The sequence below is a fragment of the Tasmannia lanceolata genome, unplaced genomic scaffold, assembly GCF_043159265.1.
Source record: "Tasmannia lanceolata isolate RefF3 unplaced genomic scaffold, GAP_Taslan_0.1 ptg000037l, whole genome shotgun sequence".
In the NCBI taxonomy this organism is placed as follows: Eukaryota; Viridiplantae; Streptophyta; class Magnoliopsida; order Canellales; family Winteraceae; genus Tasmannia; species Tasmannia lanceolata.
This window is the reverse complement of record NW_027518714.1, coordinates 4761592-4782534: the sequence shown is the minus strand read 5'-3', so window position 1 is coordinate 4782534 and position 20943 is coordinate 4761592. Positions and strand designations below refer to the sequence as shown.

General features: G+C 37.6%; 1 protein-coding gene across 1 annotated transcript; it reads right to left on the bottom strand.

Moving 5' to 3' along the window:
- Positions 1–104: 104 nt before the first annotated feature.
- LOC143860842 (clathrin heavy chain 1-like) lies at positions 105–19865 on the bottom strand. The gene is made up of 30 exons (XM_077371674.1): positions 19650–19865; positions 18816–19020; positions 16596–16684; positions 16421–16499; positions 16099–16226; positions 15871–15969; positions 15656–15764; positions 14853–14932; positions 14548–14775; positions 14406–14471; positions 11504–11620; positions 10905–11102; positions 9716–9832; positions 9484–9543; positions 9109–9195; positions 7971–8054; positions 7764–7898; positions 6691–6753; positions 6514–6618; positions 6319–6431; positions 5969–6221; positions 5661–5797; positions 5219–5497; positions 4116–5118; positions 3225–3710; positions 2317–2487; positions 2047–2232; positions 1735–1857; positions 1527–1637; positions 105–578 (listed from the first exon to the last, which is right to left on the bottom strand). Exons 1-30 carry the CDS (start codon positions 19692–19694, stop codon positions 435–437), a joined length of 5100 nt encoding a protein of 1699 aa, XP_077227789.1. The 5' UTR covers positions 19695–19865; the 3' UTR covers positions 105–434.
- Positions 19866–20943: the final 1078 nt, after the last annotated feature.

Below are 20943 nucleotides of genomic sequence, written 5' to 3'. Positions count from 1 at the left end.
AGCGCCATAATCTATGGTAGTGCGGATATCAAACCTCTATTCATGTCTGGCAATACCAAGGTTATGAAACGTGAGGAGATAAATGCACAGCTAAGACAATCCCGACATGAAGCACATCTCAAATTTACAGTGAACAAAAGTACAGTTGCGTCCAATAAAAAGAGCTGCTATCATCCAAGGGCCGATAAATATCCCAACAACTCTTCCAACCACCCTTCTCTATAACAAGGAACCTCACTACTAGTGAAAAAGAATATATATTACAAACAGAAACCACAAAAGTAAAAAAAAGAAAGTATAGCAAGAACATACTATTTTTTCCTCTGGGGAGAAGATGCTTCTTTTCCATAATGTTGTGAAACATCACAACCATCTCAGCAAGTGCAAGAACCTCCTCCTTTAAAAGAAACTCTACACGAATTAAGTCTTTGGTTTTAGTATCCTCCCATGGGTGGCATGCCATAAGGTGCCATGGGAGGCATTCCCATACCCATTGGTGGTGGGGGCTGGAATCCCCCACTCATACCCGCTACTGGTGGTGCCGGTAAAGCAAGCGGAAGCAATTGTGCGTACATGTTCTGCAAAGTCACCCCAAAACCAGACAATTTAAACAGCAGAAAAAAGATCACCACACACTGATCACTCGGCTAAAAAAAATGATATTTTTTCAATAGTTTGACTAGGTTAAAAAAAATTGCACATTGGCACGATATGTGTAATCATGGTGATCATAAAATGAATCTTCATGAAAATGTGGGAGCCTGAATCAGTTTCCAAAACAAGAATGATGTGTCAAGATGTGAGTGTCCGATGTGAGCTTCTGAAGCATCGCTGGAAGGGTTCATCCGGGTTCTCTTAGATTAGATTAGGATGTATCTCGGGATATTTTAAATTCTTTTGTTAACTTTGGATTTATTTAGGGAAAAAATATATAAAAATATAAAATTTAAGAACAATTTAGGACAACAAAAAATATTGAGAATTTATTGCGAAATTTTATGATATTTTCCCAATAAAAATTAAAGGGAAATGATATCGACACAACCATGTTTTGATATTTTCACTAACACACCATGTCTTCTAGCATTTAAAGAGCTCTCAAAAGGTTATTTCAGTCCCCAAAAAGCCCTCACAAGCCAATTAAAAAAGAAAAGACAAGCTGCGTCTGTGCAATTATTAAAACATGGTTGTGCTGATATCATTTCCCAGAATAAAATATGAAGATATCTCGATTATTTTTCAAAATCTCACGATTATGTTATTTTTATCAAAAAATCGCAAAATATCATAATATTTTCAAAACTGTCCGAGCTATTTGTGACTATGGATCAAAGCAGTCGATCATTAGAATGTTAGATTAGGCAACCTATGGTAGATTAGGTGGTTAGATTAGATTAGGATTATTTCTTTCCCTAATCTCATTGAACCACCTAATCTAGCATAAGTAGCCTAATCTAACATCATAATGATCCAATGGTCAGATCTTACCGGATCTGATCTGATATAATCTAACATCTTGAGCCTACCTGTTGTGCGACAAGATTCTTCTCCTCCTGCTCTTTGCTTTTCACTTCTTCCACCGCTTCAAGTCTATGCTTCACCAGGTCATCTACTTTGCTTGTGTACTCGCGGATAAACTGCATTCGGTAGTTCATGGACTAAGTTGCAAGCAACAAGAAATAAAACTCACTCACCACAAGGGCACATCCATCTATAAGTATTTTGGCCACTCACCTGCAGAAGGTATGGGAAAGTAAAGTCGACCATGTTGTTCATCCAAGCCAACTCAAGAGCAACATCAGGCCGGATTAAATCATAGCACGTGAATAAGCACGAAGCAAAGCACTCCTTCTTGCCCTGCACATAAATATATGATGTGCACCATGATTTCTATCAGCGAAAATTAAAACCAAGAAAAACTACTAGAAAACCACAGTAAGAATGAGTATTTAAAAGATTATCGTTTAATTGATTTTCATAACGTAAGGTCCCAATTCTCAAACATATGGGGAAAAAGGAGGTCATTAATGTAATGTATTCACATACCTTCTCAATGAAATAAACCAGTAATTCCTCGGACAGCTCACGGTCACCGGACTGAGAGCAAGTCTCCATCGCATCTTTGTAGAGGCTGTCCTTCTTTGATAATGTAACTGATTGCCGCCATCTACCTGCCTTCTTGTAAATGTAAGCTGCAATCCTTCGCATCTCGAGGAGTTCGTGTTTCTCAACCTAATCATACACGTTTTGAAGCTCCCATAAGTGAATGCCCACGAGGAGACGGAAAAAAAGAAAACGAAAGAAACATGGACATACCTTCTGTGCAAGTCCTATTTGGTCAAAGTTATCATGCATGTCAATAGATTCACGTAATCTGTCATAGTCTTCCTCTTCAATGTAGATTCCATTCAGAGCCTCATTCACGGCAGTCACGTTGTTGCTCTGTACTGCAACCATGTATGGTTTCACAAGATGTAGGTGCCCAGCCTGAAATATCCAATGAATAACAAGACACAAAATTAAAACAGGCATTATTAAAAAAAAATCATATTCCACAAGGACCCACAGAAAATACAGCCATTTAAGATGAAATAAAATTAGACATGATAACCATTCCAAAACATAAAGACATCTCCACTTTACTATGCAAACCCAGCTTCCAACTTGTTTAAGATATTCAGTCTCTTACCTCTCAATTCTGACTTCACACGTGTGCGGAAGCTACCTTTGAAACAAGAAAGAATTTTTTTGAAAAAAAAAAGAAATAAAGAAAATCGAAACAATAATTGTAGATAAATTCGCTAAATCAGGATACGTAATCGTATTCAGAAACTTTGAGAACAGGATGCTAGTCTGTTTGGTAAGTTCCGTACATTTAATCATTGGTAAACAAGACAAAGGTGTACACTATTTCCAAAACAAAGGTATCAATACATATTTAGAACAGTTTAGTATTTAATTAGTTCCATCTAAATGAAGCACAAAAAGCTTCCCACAGCTTCCACAGGTGTTGGGTGATTTAAAGGTACATGAATTTGAGTTGAAGAATGACTACTAAATTGAGTTCCTCATCTGATAAGATTTTTTGTCAAGAGTTCAATTCTATACACTATTTCCTAGTCTTCTTATTTAATCGAATCCCTAGCAAACACGTACCTGATCAAATGGCAAAAGAAAAAACTGAATAAATCAAAACTAATATAAAAGGAGATAAAAATATGCACCTTGCGCATTATGTCAACAACACGGGAGTGATCCACTTTAAGTGCAAGAACGTTAAGGAGATCGTTGATGATGTCTGGGTGCTCTTGCAAGTAAAAGTGCACTGCCTTGTAGTATAGTTCCACATTAGCCACCTTAACCGCAACATCTTTGAATTGCATATGATCCCATGCTTCAGGAGAATGGTTCATAATCGTAGTAGCAGCATTGTCGAATTCATCATATTGAATATACAGGTAAGTAAGCTCCTTCCAATGCTGCTGCTCATCACAAACACGGATAAGCTTTGGAATATTGAGGCGTGTGGAAAATAACTTGATGTGTTCCATAAGCTTGTCTGTACGATATCTTGCGTACAATATCCCTAATTCTGTAAAGATGCCCATGTGTGCTCGTTCCAGTCCCAACCCACTCTCCATAAGGGAGATTAGTTCGTCAAAGCACCCTCTGTTTTGATAATAATCACTAACTTCTTCAAGGTCATCCACCTGAAATGACCATGCAGAGTGTATCAGAAGTCCAACCATGTCACCACTCAATCACTCATCATAAAAGGTAAAACATGTCTCTTTTTTGCTCAAGCAATAGAAGAGAAATTTGAAGAGCCTAGGGCCCTGTTTGGATTGCAAGAAAAATGTTTCAGATGGAAAATGTTTTCTCGGAATTTTTTTCTCTTTCCATGATTTATAGGATAATGATATGATTACGGTTAATGATATTATCATAAATTGGAGGTCCCTCCAAGTAAAATTTGAATAGGTTTGGTTCAATTTATCTTTTTAAAGTGTAAAAAAATGCAAGAAAATTTAGAAATATTTTTCCTTTCCATACTTTTCCAAAAAATTCTTGCAAAACAAACAGGCCTTAAAGTACAAAAAAAGAGTTCTCAGTACCTGTACAATGATGTTAAGACCACATATTTGAGCTAAACGGAACTCCTCGGCATCAACACAAGCAAAGCAGACTTCCTTCCATGTCTTGGAGCTATTGGCTTTGCGAGCTGCATCAACTGCACCTTGGAACTGTCTCAATTTCAAAAGGGTACTGGCAAGTTTTGCCCAGTTTGAAATAAATGCAAAGATAATCTTTGCAGCTTCATAAAGGGCTTCGTCATAAAGGCGGTCACCCACAGTTTGAAGATTAGCAACATTTGGCGAGAGAATAAAATCTTCAATTTCAGCAAGCCTATCGATCTTGGCGTATGCATATATGAGCTCACTGTCTACCTTTGGTTCTTTAGTTTTCTGTCTAACCATAATCAAGTACTTGACTAAGTCATGGTATACATTTGCTTCTTCGGCTGCTCTAATCACATCTAAGAATTCAGTGGCATCATCCGCACGGATAAATGACTCTATGGCGTCACTTACTAGTCCCTCCCTTAGTTGCGCTTTTGCAACCTGGCTCCATACAGCATCCTCCTCGACTCGATACGCAAACTCAACTGCACGCTCAATGCTTTGGATATTATCCAACAGAACATTCACTGCTTGCACATTCAAGTTGAATTTTTTGAATATGGCAAACGCCTCTTCATAAAGCTCTCCCTCGACAGCAATCTCACCAACTGCGGGCCCATCAAAATTGTCAAGTCTGTTGACGTAGTCCATGACCCTAGACTTATCCGCTCTAATAGCCGTAAGGATCAGAAGATTTTGCAGGTTGGAGTTGCCACTGAATGCAGAATTTTGGAGAACAATCTTCTCAAGAAGCTCGATCAGTTCATGTGGAAGATCAGCAGTCATAAATGCTTTTACTGTAGCTGACACTTGTTCTGGGCTCTTGCTTTCAGGTAAAGCTGTTGATACAACTTGATCAATAAGTTGTCGCCTATATTCATTCTCGGGATTGAGAACTTTTTCCCACAAGTCTGCATCCATCCTCTCCACAACATATCTGAAAAAGGCCAAAATATTGAAGTTAATATTCTTTATGGGTTGCAAAGATAAACCAGTCCTGCAAAGTTGCCGACAATCAACCAAGTAAAGGTACAGACCTAGCCTGAAGTTTGAAAAGAGAATTTTTATTGGTGACATTGATAAGTTCATCATCACACTGGCCTCGTCTGTAAGCAACGACTGCAAGAGTGGGGTCCCTATTCTCACAGTACTTTCCAACAACGCGTGGATCATAGTATGGATTGGTGGTAAGGAAGTGCTCTGGGTTGTTATTGCTGTCAATGACGATCTTTCCAAGAGCATTATGAACATGGACATCTTGGCTCCCCTCACTCACTAGATGTTCTAAGAACTGTGTGAGCAATCGAAGACGATTCCTACAATCAATGAACCAGAGTCAAATACTGGACTATGAGAAAATATACACACCTCCGCTACACAGACACATAAATGAGCCATCATCTGAAAGCACGATGCATGTTTGCATTCATCAAAAGCTGGATCATGAATATGCTTAAGGTCACCATGAAAACAGCCTACCTCTTCTCACACTCATCAACCAGGGGCTCGACAGGAAGAAGAGAACGGACAGAAAGAATAAGACCTTTAATGAAATCTTCAGGACATTCATCATCAAGTAGTTGGCCCACAACTAAAGGCGCATTACTTGGATTAACCTGCAAAGCCAATGTATGAGAAACCCACCTCCAAAAATTATCTTTGCCAAAAATTATCCATACAAAATCAGTATTCCAATGCTGATCACACAAGCAAAATAAGCACTGCAGTTTCCTGACATTAAAAAGGAAACAAATACTATATGAGAACAACATTGTAAAGGATCTTACTTTCTGGACATAACCTTCAATATACCGCAGCATATTGTTCGAGTACAAATAGTGGGTCAGATCTGGTACAAATCCAAAACGATCACAGACATTTATTAAGGGCCGTGCATCTGGAAGTTTGGCTTCCATCAAAAAGTTTTTTGTTTTCTCAGGGTCATAGAAATTAGATTCTCTTGTTACACGCTCAACTTCTTTGATTTGGCCAGTTTTAGCTGCTGCCTCTATGTATTTGAAATGTATATCAGGATCCTCACTGCAAGTTCATGTAAAACCATGTTTAAAAAGATTGGCATCGAAAGACTGAGAGTGAACAAAAAAAATTGTGCAACCAGAGAAAATAAATGAAATACCTGGAGCTCAAAAGTGAACCTAGCAAGAAGTAAAGTCCTTCATAGGACTTAAACTGCTCAAAGAGTTTGATGCATGCCTCCATCCCTAACTGGTCTGAATATTCTTTTGCAGTCTGTGAAGGAGAGAGGGGCAGTAAAAAATCAGCAAATGGGATGCTTAATGAATGATAACAATTTAAAAAGAGGAGCACTTACCTGAACAATTATCTGAAGATTCCCTCTCAGATTAACCACTAGAAGATCTTTCATGCATTCAAGTGCCCACTCTCTAGAAAGGGTTCCAAAGAACTCTACAAGCGACTGGAGAAGAAAAGCATAAATTGCAGTCCACAAACATTACCAAATGTGAAAATACAAGCGAGATTAACAAACCTGAGGCTCAATGGCATGAGTGTTCACGATTACACGCTTGATATCTGGTAGCTCAGTGTAGTGCTGCACAGAAGACAAAAGAAAGTTACATGAAATGAACATTGTGCAAGTGATGAATTTTCTCGTAATGTAAAGTGGGTCGTTTGAGTTTAGACTGGATAAGATTTTTCTCATTCTTGGATGTAGACACAAGGTGCCGATAAACCATACAAATATATTATATTAAAACTAGGGGAGTGATAAATCGACTCCCTAATATCTTAAATCGACTCCCCATGTGTCTTTCTCTCTCACTTTCTCTCTCACTTTCTCTCTCTAACCCAGAGGAGAGAGAAAGACACATGGGGAGTCGATTTATCACTGCCCTAAAACTAATATGTAAAGAACAAGTACATAAATTATTTAAAAATGCAACTAAACACAAACAGGTATGTGGCAAAATATTGGAAGCATAAACTAAAAAAGATAAAATTTAAAAAAAAAAAAAAAAAAAACAGGGTTTTCTAACTTCTGGTGGCACAAGTCGTAACATGTGAGAAGGAAAAGTCAATCCCTCTATATAATTCATGAAATATCATTAGTTTCTCCAATCAATGGAAATGGAGAACCAATCTCATCCAAAAGAGAACTTAAAAGAAAGACTTAACAGAAAACTGACATTGGGTACTCGTAGACAAAATTATCAACTCAACTCAACAAAGCCTTTGTCCCAAACTAGTTGGGGTCGGCTAAATGAATCCTTTAGAAAAAATTTATGAAGAAGGTAGACAAAATTATCAACTAATGGAATAATAAAAGTAGACCTCTTCTAATGGCAAAGGTAATGCTACAAGACATTATTAAGACTTCCAAACTCGCCATCCTATAGAATCCTTCTCAAAACCCACACACCCACTATACCTGGTTTAGGAAATTTCCATTTTCAATTTTTGACTAACAACCAGGACCCTAATTCATAAAAGGAAATCAGTTCAGACAATATGTACAGGAACCACCTAACTTCAGTTACGGTTCAATCTGTAGTAAAATTTCTAGAGAGGGAGAGAGAATAAGAGGTTAGCTCATGTGTTTACCTGAAGTGCACGCATAAAAAGGCCTGCCTTTTCACAAAGTTGAGCAATCCTAGGACGGTCATAGTGGCTGAACATCCCATTCGCCAAGATTGCATCAGCAACATTTGGGAAGGTCACTAGATTGATCTCCAAAACCTGGAAGGGCCACAAACAGTCGGTGGACGAGCAAGAATGAGTAACCTGTCACAGCTCTGCTTAAAATATTACCTTTGTCTGAAGGTGCGCATGTTCCGGCAAGTTAGGCTTCAAAACATCTAATAAGAATGCAGTTGCCTCACGTATCATATTTCTCTGCAAGAAACCAATAGAGCCAGCTTTCATCATTTGGAAATTGGAAGCCGCATGCCAACCATACCATTTGGGAATCAGAAGCTGCATGCTATTGCTAACCACTAAAACCAAGGCAAGCTCAAAAAAATAGTTCAGTCAAATAGCATTCATTAAGGAGAACTGGAGAAGGAACAACCTTTCAACAAAAAATTAGGAAGCAACTAATGACAATGACAGAGAAACAAACTGAAAGGTTCAAGGCAAAATTGGGAACTAAAGTACGAGAACGTAATCCATAGTATTCCATAAGGACACATTGACAAAAATGAAGTATAAAGCAGACACAATCAGATTTTGATGGCACCGGAAAGAGGTCGGTGGAGAAACTTTATACAAAAGAGATGGAAACCTGCATCGAGCAGCCCAACAGAGGAAAGAAAGCGGGCTGCACGATTGGATTTGTCGAAGTTGTACATTCCGCAACTTCCGCTGGAAGACTGTATGCGGTTAGTGCCAAAAAATCTGGTCAAGGACGGACACTGATCTACCGAGGAGGATAGAGGGTGGAGGCCAGGTAGTGGTAGTTGCCAGCGTGAAAAGAGGTGAAGGAATGATGAACGGACGTGAAGACTCCCCCATCCAATGCAGCAGAGGTGAAAATATGGGGAGGATAGCGTCAAAAGAAATATAAAAATAAAAGATAATTGACACAAAGCTTTGTGATGTACAGGGGAAAAAGAAATAAGAGCCACAAGTATAACCATTTTATTAAATTGAACATCACCTGCATAAAAAAAGGAGCTTGGAATGAGAAAAAAAAAAGTCTACTCTTTTGTGAGTGAAGACTCCTAATTCAGATACCAAAATGAACAATCCACATACATAATTCTCATTGGGGAAGTGGAACCCCACTAGTAGGGCTCCAGCAGTGCCCTTGTAGTGATAAACAAGTATTAATTCCAAAACATGCCCAAAAGGCCAATCTTCTGGAGAGAATAGCTTCAATATTCTCAATGGGAAGTATTTTATCCGCAAATAAAAAGAAATGAAATATGAAAAAACATCTTAGCCAAACCTGAAGGAAAAGATCTGTAATTGTGTTGTAATCAACTGGAGATCCTCCCTCCATTTGCGACATCATAAGAGCAAAATTAACAGCACCCTGCATAGTCCAGGATCATATGAAATTGTAAATAACGTATGGTGTAACAAAAGAAAATTGAATTAGTGCATCAAGCCCCAAACACCAACCACATTGGAAGAAGTTCTAGCTTCATGTTGAACATACCAATTTGACTAAATCATTCACCCTTTGTAAGTATAGAAAGTACAAATGCATGAGACTAACTAGTAGAAAAAAATATTACAAACTTTATTGCACTTAAAAGGACAGACGAAAGTAACATATGACAGTGTACCAAGAAACAAAATCAATAGAATAGTACAGTACCTGAGGATCAGATCTCAAAATAGTTTGCAGAAGGAACAGATAATCAGGTGTATACCCGACCTACATAAAGAAAAAAGGCGCATAAATTCATCCTGCAAGCTCATACAAACAGGAAGAAAAGCATGATAGATTTTCATCATCTTTTCAAAATGTCAAAACTAAAAGCAAAAAACCAAAGAAATAATATCAAATGACAGAAGGATTGAGTGAGAAGATCCATGCATCCAATTACCTGTTTAGAATAAATAAGTATTTTATCAAACTCCCTTCGCTCAGCAAAAGCTGCAACAACTTTAGGGGTGGCCCTTGCCTTAATGTATATTTTCAGTGCAAGATCATTATCCACGGTCTACAAAACAACTACGTATGAGAACGCCAAACTGAGGAAATTGATTGGAAAAAAGTGAAATAATTCAATTAGCATTGAAATTAATAGACATAAAATTCCATATAGACACAAATAATAAAAATATCCATATAAAAATACACCAATAAAATACCATATAGAATAGAGCATCGATCTTTGTACAGCATGTAGCCACACAAAGAGACATAACATGTGTAGCTCTTTGAACAGTTGAGTTTATCAACTTCTGAAAACTAGCTTTCCTTAGATTTTTTTACAAATTTCTGGAACAAATTCTGCAAACAATAATTGAATCTACTGATACCAAAAGGATACAGCCAGATGGCATTGGAATGATGGGGACTGATATAAAGTGTAGATAGAGTACTGATGCAGAATTGGGAGTGAAAGAAGGGATGAGCAAGGTTGGCACAAATCGTAGTACTTTGTCACTAATCTTAACCTTTTAAATATGCCTCATGATACTTTTGTGTAATGAAAATTATAAATGGCCAAGTGGTTTAAAATACTAATTTAAAAGTTTCAAGATTATCACATACACTTTCACTCATTCAATGAAGAGTTTAAGTACAAAGCTCGATGTTGTGATGCCTGAGGCTGGTGTGCAATATTTATCATCCATAACAACCTAACCAGCAGCCCTATATCAGAAACTAAAGCATACCAGATTGCCTTAAAACTTTGGCTGCTATGAAGAAGATATAAAATAAAATTTAATAGAAGGGCGGCCCAGTGCATGAGGCTCCTGCCATTGCAGGGTCTGGGGAGGGCTAGATGTACACCGCCTTACGCCTGCTTTGCAGAGAGGCTGTTTCCGTGACTTGAATCCGTGACCACCAGGTCACAATGGAGCAACCTTACCCTTGCGGCAAGGCTCATCCTCCATAAATTTAATAGAACAGAAATTTAAATTTACTGAATAAAATGAAGAACCTTGCAACATTCCCTGTACTCAATTGAGTGTGGGGAGACCATAAAAAATAAGAGTCTTCATTAAGATAATAGAACATTAACACAAAACTACTTAAAAAGGACTGGGACAATTGAGAAATACCTTGACAAGATCACCCAGCTCCTCACTGCATTCAAGCTTATCCTCGGCAAGCCAATTTTCCAAAAGATTCTTTTTATTCTGGTTAACAACCAAACGAGACAACTCAAGAGATTCAAATGCATTAAGCTTTCCCCTCGTGAGCAAAGTCCCAAAGTACTGCAGTAGTGGCGGTGTTTGTCCAGCTTGCACAGGAACACTCTACATCAGAAACAAAAATAGTCACAGATTCAGAAAACATCCAAACCTGAAAACACCCACAATACCACACTACATTATACTGCAAGACTAGCTCGGAATCCTTATTAAGAAGCTCAAGCTTCGAAAGATTTGAGGTTCGAAAGAAAATTTCTTTGTAAATTGAAGCCTCAATCCTCACAAGAATGATTTTTTTTTTTTTGAATGGTAACTGAATATATTAAAAAGGGGAGAGTCCAAAGGAGACCCCCCAGAAAACCCACATCCTCACAAGAATGATGGTTAATAGATAATGCATGACTGCCGAAATAAATCGCCAGATTTTAAAAAATTTAGAATGTAAGCATAAAAAGAAACCAAAGGGCAGTTATTTCTAATATCAGCATCAGAACCCTGTATAGTACCTGAAACTTGGCTACAGTCTCTGGGGTGCGAAGAATTCCTTGTGGAGATTCAGCAGCAAGTTCAGCAGCCTCCTTGTATTTTGTTTGGGAAAACAACTCTTGGAATCGCTGAACAACCTGTCAAATGAAAAAGTCCATGAGTAACACTCGTTTACACTTCTTGGCTTGGCAGATGCCAGAACTAATACAAGGTGAAAATAAAATTATCATTTCAGTTGTATCGATGTAGACTAAATGGAATCAGCAAAACATGAGGCTCAGTTGAAAGCTCTTCAGATGGGCATGTTCATATATCACTCAGTTGCTAGCGCTACAGTGAAGGGTGACAAATCTAATATGAGACGGTGTTCAAGCTTTTCACACAATATTGTTGTTGGATCAGTTACACTATAGTGCAGGTTGATAAATATGAAAATAGCATGCCCGTCTGTTATGCATGCAATCATTGGGTAAACATTCACTTGCAATCAATTACAGACAGAGTTGCCCTGGAGTAAAGATAACTTTTTAAAAAAAAAATGAGTCATAGGTGTACATAGCAAGATGATGATGGAAGAGGGCCATCAGGTACACTTAGACAGAAGGAGGGCATTCCATTTATCAGCATTTATGAGGATGGAAACATGGACAGAAAACAAACTAATGAAGTTCAAGAGTTTCAAAAGAAAAATAACCTGATACAATACTATCAAAATGATAGTCACACTTGTCAATAATTGACAGAATCCTTCAGTAACTTCCAATTCCAAAATCTAATGCCTCGTATCATGAGTTGATATGTTGAAGAATGTATTGTTAGCAGTGATTGGTCTATGGATAAAGACATATAAGAGAAGGAACAGAGAATCCACCTCGAAGCATAAAGACGCTACCTCCAGAGCTGCAGTATCAGTATGGCATGAAGATGGAGGAGGAACTACTTAGGAGATACCGTAGTGTCAGGGTGTCATTATCATTTCAGAGAGACACAATCACCTTACCGTGTCATTATCGATCAGAGTGACAATATCAATATTGATTGGAGCGCCTAATCGTTGAAGGAGACTCGTTGAAAATGATCCGTCAGATGAATAAGAGCACAGCCTATCCTTGGAGAAGTGCAGATGGGATTGAAGACATCCTCTACTGGGTTGAGGGTCATACAATTAAATTACAGCATGAAATAGTGAGGCAGATCAGTTAGCTTGGTCCGGTGTCAATAGATTTGCCTTGGGGTTGTTTGACTTTCTCTCGCTTTGATTCTTTTTCGTATTGAAACCTTTTATAGGTTTTTCTTCTTTTTGTTTGGCTTGTATCGGCTATATCAGTCCCCGGGCTTTACCAAGTTTTATTTTATCTGTTGACATTTAAAAAAATCAATATTGATTGGAATCCTTTAGAAAACATATGACATGAGGCAACAACAGGTCACTTTAGTGACAAACGGGGCCCGCTTCAAATTTTTGTAGCCTTGGAGTCTAAGTTTTCCTGTTAAGTTTCTATAGGAGTTTGGTTTATTTATTTATTTTTGAAAGATAACAAAAGAAAATGTACAAGCCATAAGAGATACAAGACCACTAAGGCCCATCAATTCTGGATACCCTACATCTCGCCTTTGGTTGCAAAGGAATTGGCAACGACCAGTTCGGTCTTTTCTGCCCCTTCTTTAGCCAGCGTATCCTGCACTCAAACATCCCGCCATTGGTTGTTCACACTACATTCCTTCAAAGTACAAGCTTTAAAGCATACGAGTATAAAATATAATCTAAGTCAAAGGAAAGCTTACAAGTATAAAATGTCATTTAAGTCAAAGGTACCTTGCATGAACCGGACACCTTAGCTTATATAGGCGAGCATTAAAGACTTAGGATTAGTTACAAAACATAAGTAAAGATGAAAATTAAAGGTTACGAAGAGTCTACAATGCATGGAGAACTGAAATATTAGATGAATACAACCTCGGAATACTCTACAATGCATGGTTCCAATATAGTCAACCTTTTGGAAATGCAAATCTCATAACTATCTATTGGACCTCCCAACATGTGGTCAAAGTATATTGACCATCATTCTTTTCTTTACCAAAAATGCCATCATTTATGTTAATTTCCTTTCTCACCCTTTTTTTGTCCTTTCCCATTATGTCCCTTTTTAGCATGGCAAATAGCGAAAACACTCCTTATTAGAAGGTGCACCTTCCTTTGTGACTTCTATGCTTTGGACTAAATCAAGAGAACTTTCACTCCAATCTTGGACATTCTAAAACACACACAAAAAAATATTCTGAAATTCAAATAAAAATCACCATAAGGAAAATTTTCTTTCTTCAAAAATCATCCTTCTCCAATTTCAGTTTTAAAGGGCTATGGATTTGCACTTCATAATGTTTCCAATTAATTTGGGTTTCGCAAAGTGTTGGATAAATGCAAAGACAAATTGAATGACCAAGAAAAGCAAATGCCCGATACAAATCAGTAAGGATTCTTACACCTAAAAAATCCAATCAAGGTAAGAGTCCGATACAAATCAGTAAAGATTCTTACACCTAAAAAATCCAATCAAGGAAAGTGCCCGATACAAGTACCAAACGTAGTTATATATCCTTCCTAACGGTGGAATCAGTGAATTCCACTCTGATGAATGAATATCTAAAGTTCAAAAACATTGTGAAGCACCCAGCAGCTTGATTTAGATACAATCCAAACAAGAAGATGCATCAACTTGACCCAACCAATTACAACTACATTTTAGATGCTTCTAAATGCCGATCAAATGTAAGGAAAGATCTCTCTTGGAGTAATTCAGCAGAAGATCGATTACTATATGCTAAAAGAATCAAAGAGAGGTGTCATGCATAGAAAATATTTCAGTAATTTTACACCTAAGAGGAAGAGTTGGTCGAGGGCATAGGACAAAAGCTCACCAAATTTTCAGCCCCTGGAAGATTTCCTCGCTTTGCAAGGTTAACAGCCAGTTCCAAATTGTTTAGCTGTAAAATAAGCAATCATCAGTGATTGTTCTGCCCCAAAGTTTGCTTCAAGAGACAGGCAGCTTCAATGACATACCTGACCACTGATAAAAGGAACAATGGTTGCTTCATTGACAGTAGCGAGTAAAACTTGTCCTCGCCTATTGACGGCATAGAATCCTCCAACTGATGAAGCTTCTGAAGTCAAAAATATGGGATCTGGACTAATTCGATTGCGGTAAACTGCAGTAGCAGTCTCAAGGTCATAAACAAATAAAAGTCCAAGTTTTGTGATCACATATATCAGGCTGTACTTGTGTGATATCTGCAAAGAAAATGAATTTGAAATCAACACTAGTATTATTATATCTTCAGCAGAAGATACAAAACTAAATAGTTTACCTGCATTGAAACTGGAAAGTCATCAGCAAAATCTGGTGGGAAAAAAAGGTCTGACTGCTTCTTTGTAAAACCCGGTTTCCCTAATGAAGCCATCTTAAAAATTAGTCAATAGATAAAAAGTAAAAAAGGGATGTGAAAGTCAACAGACTACAAATTTTAGAACATGCTGACGATTATCATATCGCATTCCAAAAGTTGGGGGACTTTTTTGGTACGTAAGCTGGGATTGAACCTACGACCTCAAAGTTGAGGTACAAAGCCTCAACCAACTGAGCTACAGGCCCAACCGAAGTTTAGGTCTATAAATATATAAAAAATTAAAATACAGTATTCAAAAATAAGTCAATAACTTCTATTCTGTGGTTCGACCACCTTCCTCCCTGAAAGGGGTTTTCTCTGTATTTTGTTTTTTCTTTGTTCCTGTTTCTTTCTTGCTTCCTATTGTAGATATGGATGGTCCATCTCGGCCTCCTAAATTTGCTATATATTATTATTGCCATTTCAAAAAAAAAAAATAAGTCAATAACTCATTCCCTGGTAGTTATTCTATTGTTGAGAACACAATACTTTTGTCCTAGCAGGTTGAGAAGACTAAAACCCATGAGTAGGTGAGTGTCATCATGACACTTCAGCCAGTATACCAATGAGTGGTTTCACAAAAGCTATTAGAAGTGTCATAAAATAAATTGGTGATTAAGACACAAAGCTTCCATCTGCCCATCAAAAAGAAAACGAAACATATGAAATATAAATTGGGAATCCAGTACAGAGGGCAGCAAAGGAATATGAAAGCAGAAACAGACCTGGCTGGGCACCAAGCTCAATGACATGCAATTTGGAAATAGTTTGGCCAGCATTCATGGTCTTTGACGCAAAGCAAATAAGAGTAGAAGGATTTTCATTTCCTACGACCTGCATGGAAACAAGTGATGGTAAACAATTTTAGGACACACAATAGCAACGATCAAGTAATGACAGATCTACGATTTTGATCAAAAACAGAAACTGCAGTACTCACTTTAAACAATGCAAATGCTGCGGCATGTGCTTCTAGAGCTTGACTACGTTGCTGATCTACAGAAAATAGCTGCATGTTCCCCTTGACAAGTTGTGGTCTCTAAACATAAAAAACATCCCATGAATTGCTCGTAATTGTTACTTCAACAAAAAACCTAATCAGAAATATGTAAAAATAACACAATGCAGAGATGCAAATTTGAAGAAGATAATGGGCATAGTGGCATACCTCAGGTGCACCAGGAGCAATGCCAATTAAAACAAGCCATTTCTCAGAAGGATCACAGCGGTAGTTAATTATTTGATTGCCAGACAAATTTGCCGTTCTCTCAAACATTTTTACAGGCTCTGACTCACCTGCATGCAAGGTATAGTAACATGAACATAGCCTCCTTGTACAGAAAATACTCAAGACCAATTTCCCAATTGAAGTACAACTCATTTCAGAGTAGCACCAACTCTGAAGGCAGTAAGGCCCCACAAAGAGCATATGAAGGCAAGCAAGCAACATGGAAGTAAAGCAATTCACAGAGAACACCTTTCCAACTTACCTTCTATGGACCAGTGATATACTGAGGTCTGTGTAACTAATCCCAACAACTTCGGAGTGATCCATTTCCAAAACACAACCTGTAGATATCACTGAACCATCTTCAATACTAAATAAAATAAACAAAAACAAACTTTAAATCGACTACTTTGTGGATAGAAAGGCCATATAGTTACCTGCTCCGGCATCTGATACGATTTCATCTTAAGCTTCATCTCGATATTGAATATTTGGAGATGGTCCTGAGTAGTACCCGCAAGTTGAGCTTCAATTAAGTATAGAAGCTCCAGTCAGACACTGAACTACAATCTAAAATTCTCTAAAATATAAAGAGTATCACATGAACTTCAGAAATTCATGCACCACTAACTAAACAAATGTGCAGTCAGGCCAAGCGTGAAACCAAGATATACAAAATTCAGTGGGGTAGCAATCCATGACCTAGATAGCTTCTTATGAAAAAGGGCGATAACTATCATGCAATCAAAAATAAAAAATAAAACCCACCACCTAACTAGTGTTTCTGAGCTATGCAGAAGATGCAGAAGGTGACATCCAGACTAAATCCCCTGTCAATGTTAGCCTATTCTGAAACTTTAGAAGCTTCATTGTTTTCATTTAGATCGAATTATAATGATCTTCTAACAAAATTTTAAGAGAGGTTTGTACGGCTCCTGAGCTGAGCCAATCTGCGAAAAGATGAATAATCTTTCCTCCTAAATTGAGTTTTAGGATTCATTAAGTCTTTGCTTGGGTAATACTTGGAAGGACCGATCATTTGGGTCAGGGGATTTCTTATGATTTTTAGGAGAAGCTTTACTTGTTTTCATGTGGACCCTACATAGGACAAGGTGAAAAGTAGATTTGGGTGTATAGCTTCTGAATTCTAGTTTAATCTTTAGGAATGAAGGAAAGGTTTTTAGGTAAGTTCCAATGATTAGGATTAGAAAGAATCAAGGGTTGAGATCGCGTGGGAGGGAAGGGTTTCGGACCCATTTATAGTTGGTTTTGGTGCAATGTCAGAGTTTTGTGCGGAGGAATACAGCCATATCTTATATATAAATCTGTTTTACAGTGCCATGCAGGAATACAGCCATATCTTATATATAAATTCTCTCCATTTATGCTACTATTGAACTAATTTCAGTGTGTATTATCAAATTTCTAACACTTAATTGCCTCTGTCAAATGCTCTAAATGAAAGCCTAATCATATCATTAGATTATCCCCTTTTACACTAATAATGATCCGATTTTGGTGTGGAATATCAACTTTCTGCCGCTGCTCTTTCGAATAACCTACCACATGCTCTAGAGGAAAGACTGAATACTTTATAAGCCATGAACCGACTGTGCATGCAAGGAATACAAACATTTCCTGCAATTGAAACTTCATCAATGATAACCTTCAAACACATTCCTGCTAACCAATCCCCAGTCCAATTATATGAATACACTTCATCAATAATAACCAGTTAATAAATTCTTTCCTAACGAATCCCCTGTCAAAGTATATGAATGCCAATAAAATCTCAAACCTTCGTTTTTTGAAGCATTAGGAAAATGCTAAGAAGAAAGGGACTACTAAGCTCCTTCCTAAAAGATGCTTATTAGGCCCCATGTTTAACTCGTGTGAATGATCAGATCCTTTGATCCGAACAGAAGCTATAAGTCTGGCCAAATGCAGTTTAAAACACCATGAACAGATGATCCTAGGCCCTTGATCCGTCAAGCCTCTTTTAGGGTGGGTTCCATAAAAGAAAAGCTAGACCATTTGTTTTTTGTAGTCCTTAATCTTACACATGGGCATCTGCTTGGGATGGAACCAAGGCCATGTGGGTTGCCTCATGATGTCATTCAGGACACCTTGAACGGATGATCATAAACCCTTGATTCATCGAGCCTCAATTAGGGTGTGTAACATCAAGATACACTAAATCCCCTAAGTATGGAACCAAGGCCATGTGGGGTGCCTCATGAAGTTCTAAAAGATCAGCATTCTTGATTTCATATACATGTCCCTGAACTCGTGTGAACCCTCTTTTACACTGTTTTCAAACTAAAACGCTGGATTCTAAAATCCGCGTATCAAAACGGCTCCTAAAGGAAAATCTAGGACTTACCAAGCTTCAACAAAAAAACCAAAATTTGAAGATCTAATGGGACAATCGGGGCATACCAAAATAGCATTCTCAAATGCATCAGATAACATAGTAAAATTGTAAGGCAGCTTACACTTACATAACACGTGAAGGGGTAATGGTTTCTCAAGATTGTACTCAGGGCATTCAAATTTTCTAAATTATCCACTCTGGAAAAAATGTGTGAATAAAGCAAGACATATGCTTTCAGAATTGGGGAAAAAAAACAAGAATAAGAATAAGAACATATTGCTACCTTTTAGAGCCAGGATTCTGCTATTAGGATTCATCAATGCAGAGTCTGCGGTAATGGGCCTCCTTAATGGCTGCATAGGCATACTCATGTCCACAATAATAATACTATTTTGTGGAGAAGTTTCACGCACGCATATGTACTTCTCTGATTCCATCGTCACATGAGTAAAGGTAATAAACTGGGGATTGATCCCTAAGCTTGTGAGCTGCAAATAAATCAAAAAAAAGGGAACAATATAAACATTCAATCAAGATAATTGGATCACATTAATCCCCCAATGTACAAACTAGAACAATATAGATATTCAATCAAGTGTGATACTGATAGGTAAACAGGAAATTGAACTTCAGTAATGTAATCGTGAATAATTCAAAGCAACGCAGCATATGGTTCAGAAAAGCAACAACAATGCATAAGACGCTTAAATCCAGAGTTCCATTAGGGTTCCAATCACATCTAGGCAGTTATTATTCATATATTCCCATATTTCAACAAAAAACAGAAATAGAACAACAGAAAAAACAACTAATAAACACGACATAAAGTACTTAGGTGTATAAAAATTACAATTCTGAAAATCGAAACGACTATGATGCATGATCCAGCATAAAGATCACAAGTTCCAGTCCTCGAACATGCAATAACAAGATCACATAAAACTAATCCACGAAACTTAAATCCAAAGGTCAGAATTGAGTTCGAGAACATTTTCAGATCACAAGTCAACAAAAATTAGGCACAGATCAAACAATCCGCGCATCAAACACGAACTAGAACAAATTCGAGACTACTAAGAAAATTCGAAAAAATGAAGAATAAGAAGCAGAGACACACCGTTAGGGCTTCTCTCATCGTGATCGGAGCGTTGGCGGCAGCCATGGTTACAGAGATCCAGATCGATTATCAGATTCTGAAGAATTGAATAGAGAAAACCCTTCGCGAGGGTTTTCAGAGCCCTAGGGTTTCAGGAACTAAGAGTTTGTGAAAAAAGCATATGAGACTAGAGGGTGCAAAGAGGCACGACGGGGAAACTTAATAAAGAAGAAAAGGATTGAGAGAGGGAGAGACTTTCATATTTATACTACTTTCTATGTTCATACCTCAAGTGGAATTTCGCTCTCGAGTTTCTCAAATGAAATGTCGATGCACGTAAATTCAAATGAAATTTGTGGGAAATGAGACTCGAGGAGGGCTAATTATCTAATTACCTTTTGTTTTTTATTGAAATAACGAAGGTCTCCCTGTACTCAATCCTCGTTTTCTTTAGACAAAAGACGAAAAAATATTGGCAGTGGTATTTTCGTTATTTTCTGTGCTCAAACGTGGTGTATGCGTAATATAAGATTCTCGTTGAAATGGAATATCTCGGCTTTCTTGTTGAAATGGAAACTAGTCTCCGACAATTTCAATTACTTTTCTTTGACAAACGCCACAAAAAGTGATTAGATGATTATAAGATTCTTGAAAGAAAAAACACGGAAAAAGCATTCCAACTTGGAAAATGGCTACTTCGATACCGTATATGTAGCTTATGATCCTTATGCAACAACAGTCACTTTTTGAGCCCCACTTATCCCAGTAAAAACTGATCAGTTCCATTGATCCATAGGTCAGGCCCATTTCTGTGGACCCTGCTTTGATTGGGTGATCCTAGCCCTAGATCAATCAACCCTCCCTCCTGACTCCGCCTAAAAGAATTAAATGCAATTTTGAGTCGGACAATCAAAATTGGACTTACAATTGGGTCTGAAAATTCAAAACAAATAGGGCCTTAGTTTTTGAAAAATATTAACCCTTTTCTTTTGGGATTTTGGGAATCGAATTTTGAATCCAAAACTGATTATTACTCGGCATTACATGCAATGCAGTGTTGAGTCCAATAATCAGTTATGGACTTCAAATCCAAAACAAACAGGGCAAAGGAGACTGTGGTTGTCACACTTTTCCAAACCAATGTTTTAAATTTTGGTTTTGGGGGTGGTTTTGGGGTAACCAAAACCTAAATTTTAGCCGAAATTCGATAAAGGCGCTCGAAATGTCATCTTTTTGGGTCAAAATTTTGGCCAGACTTGCCGAAATTTCGGTAATTTCAGCTGAAACTCTGTAAAGGATTTAAAAAGTACTAATG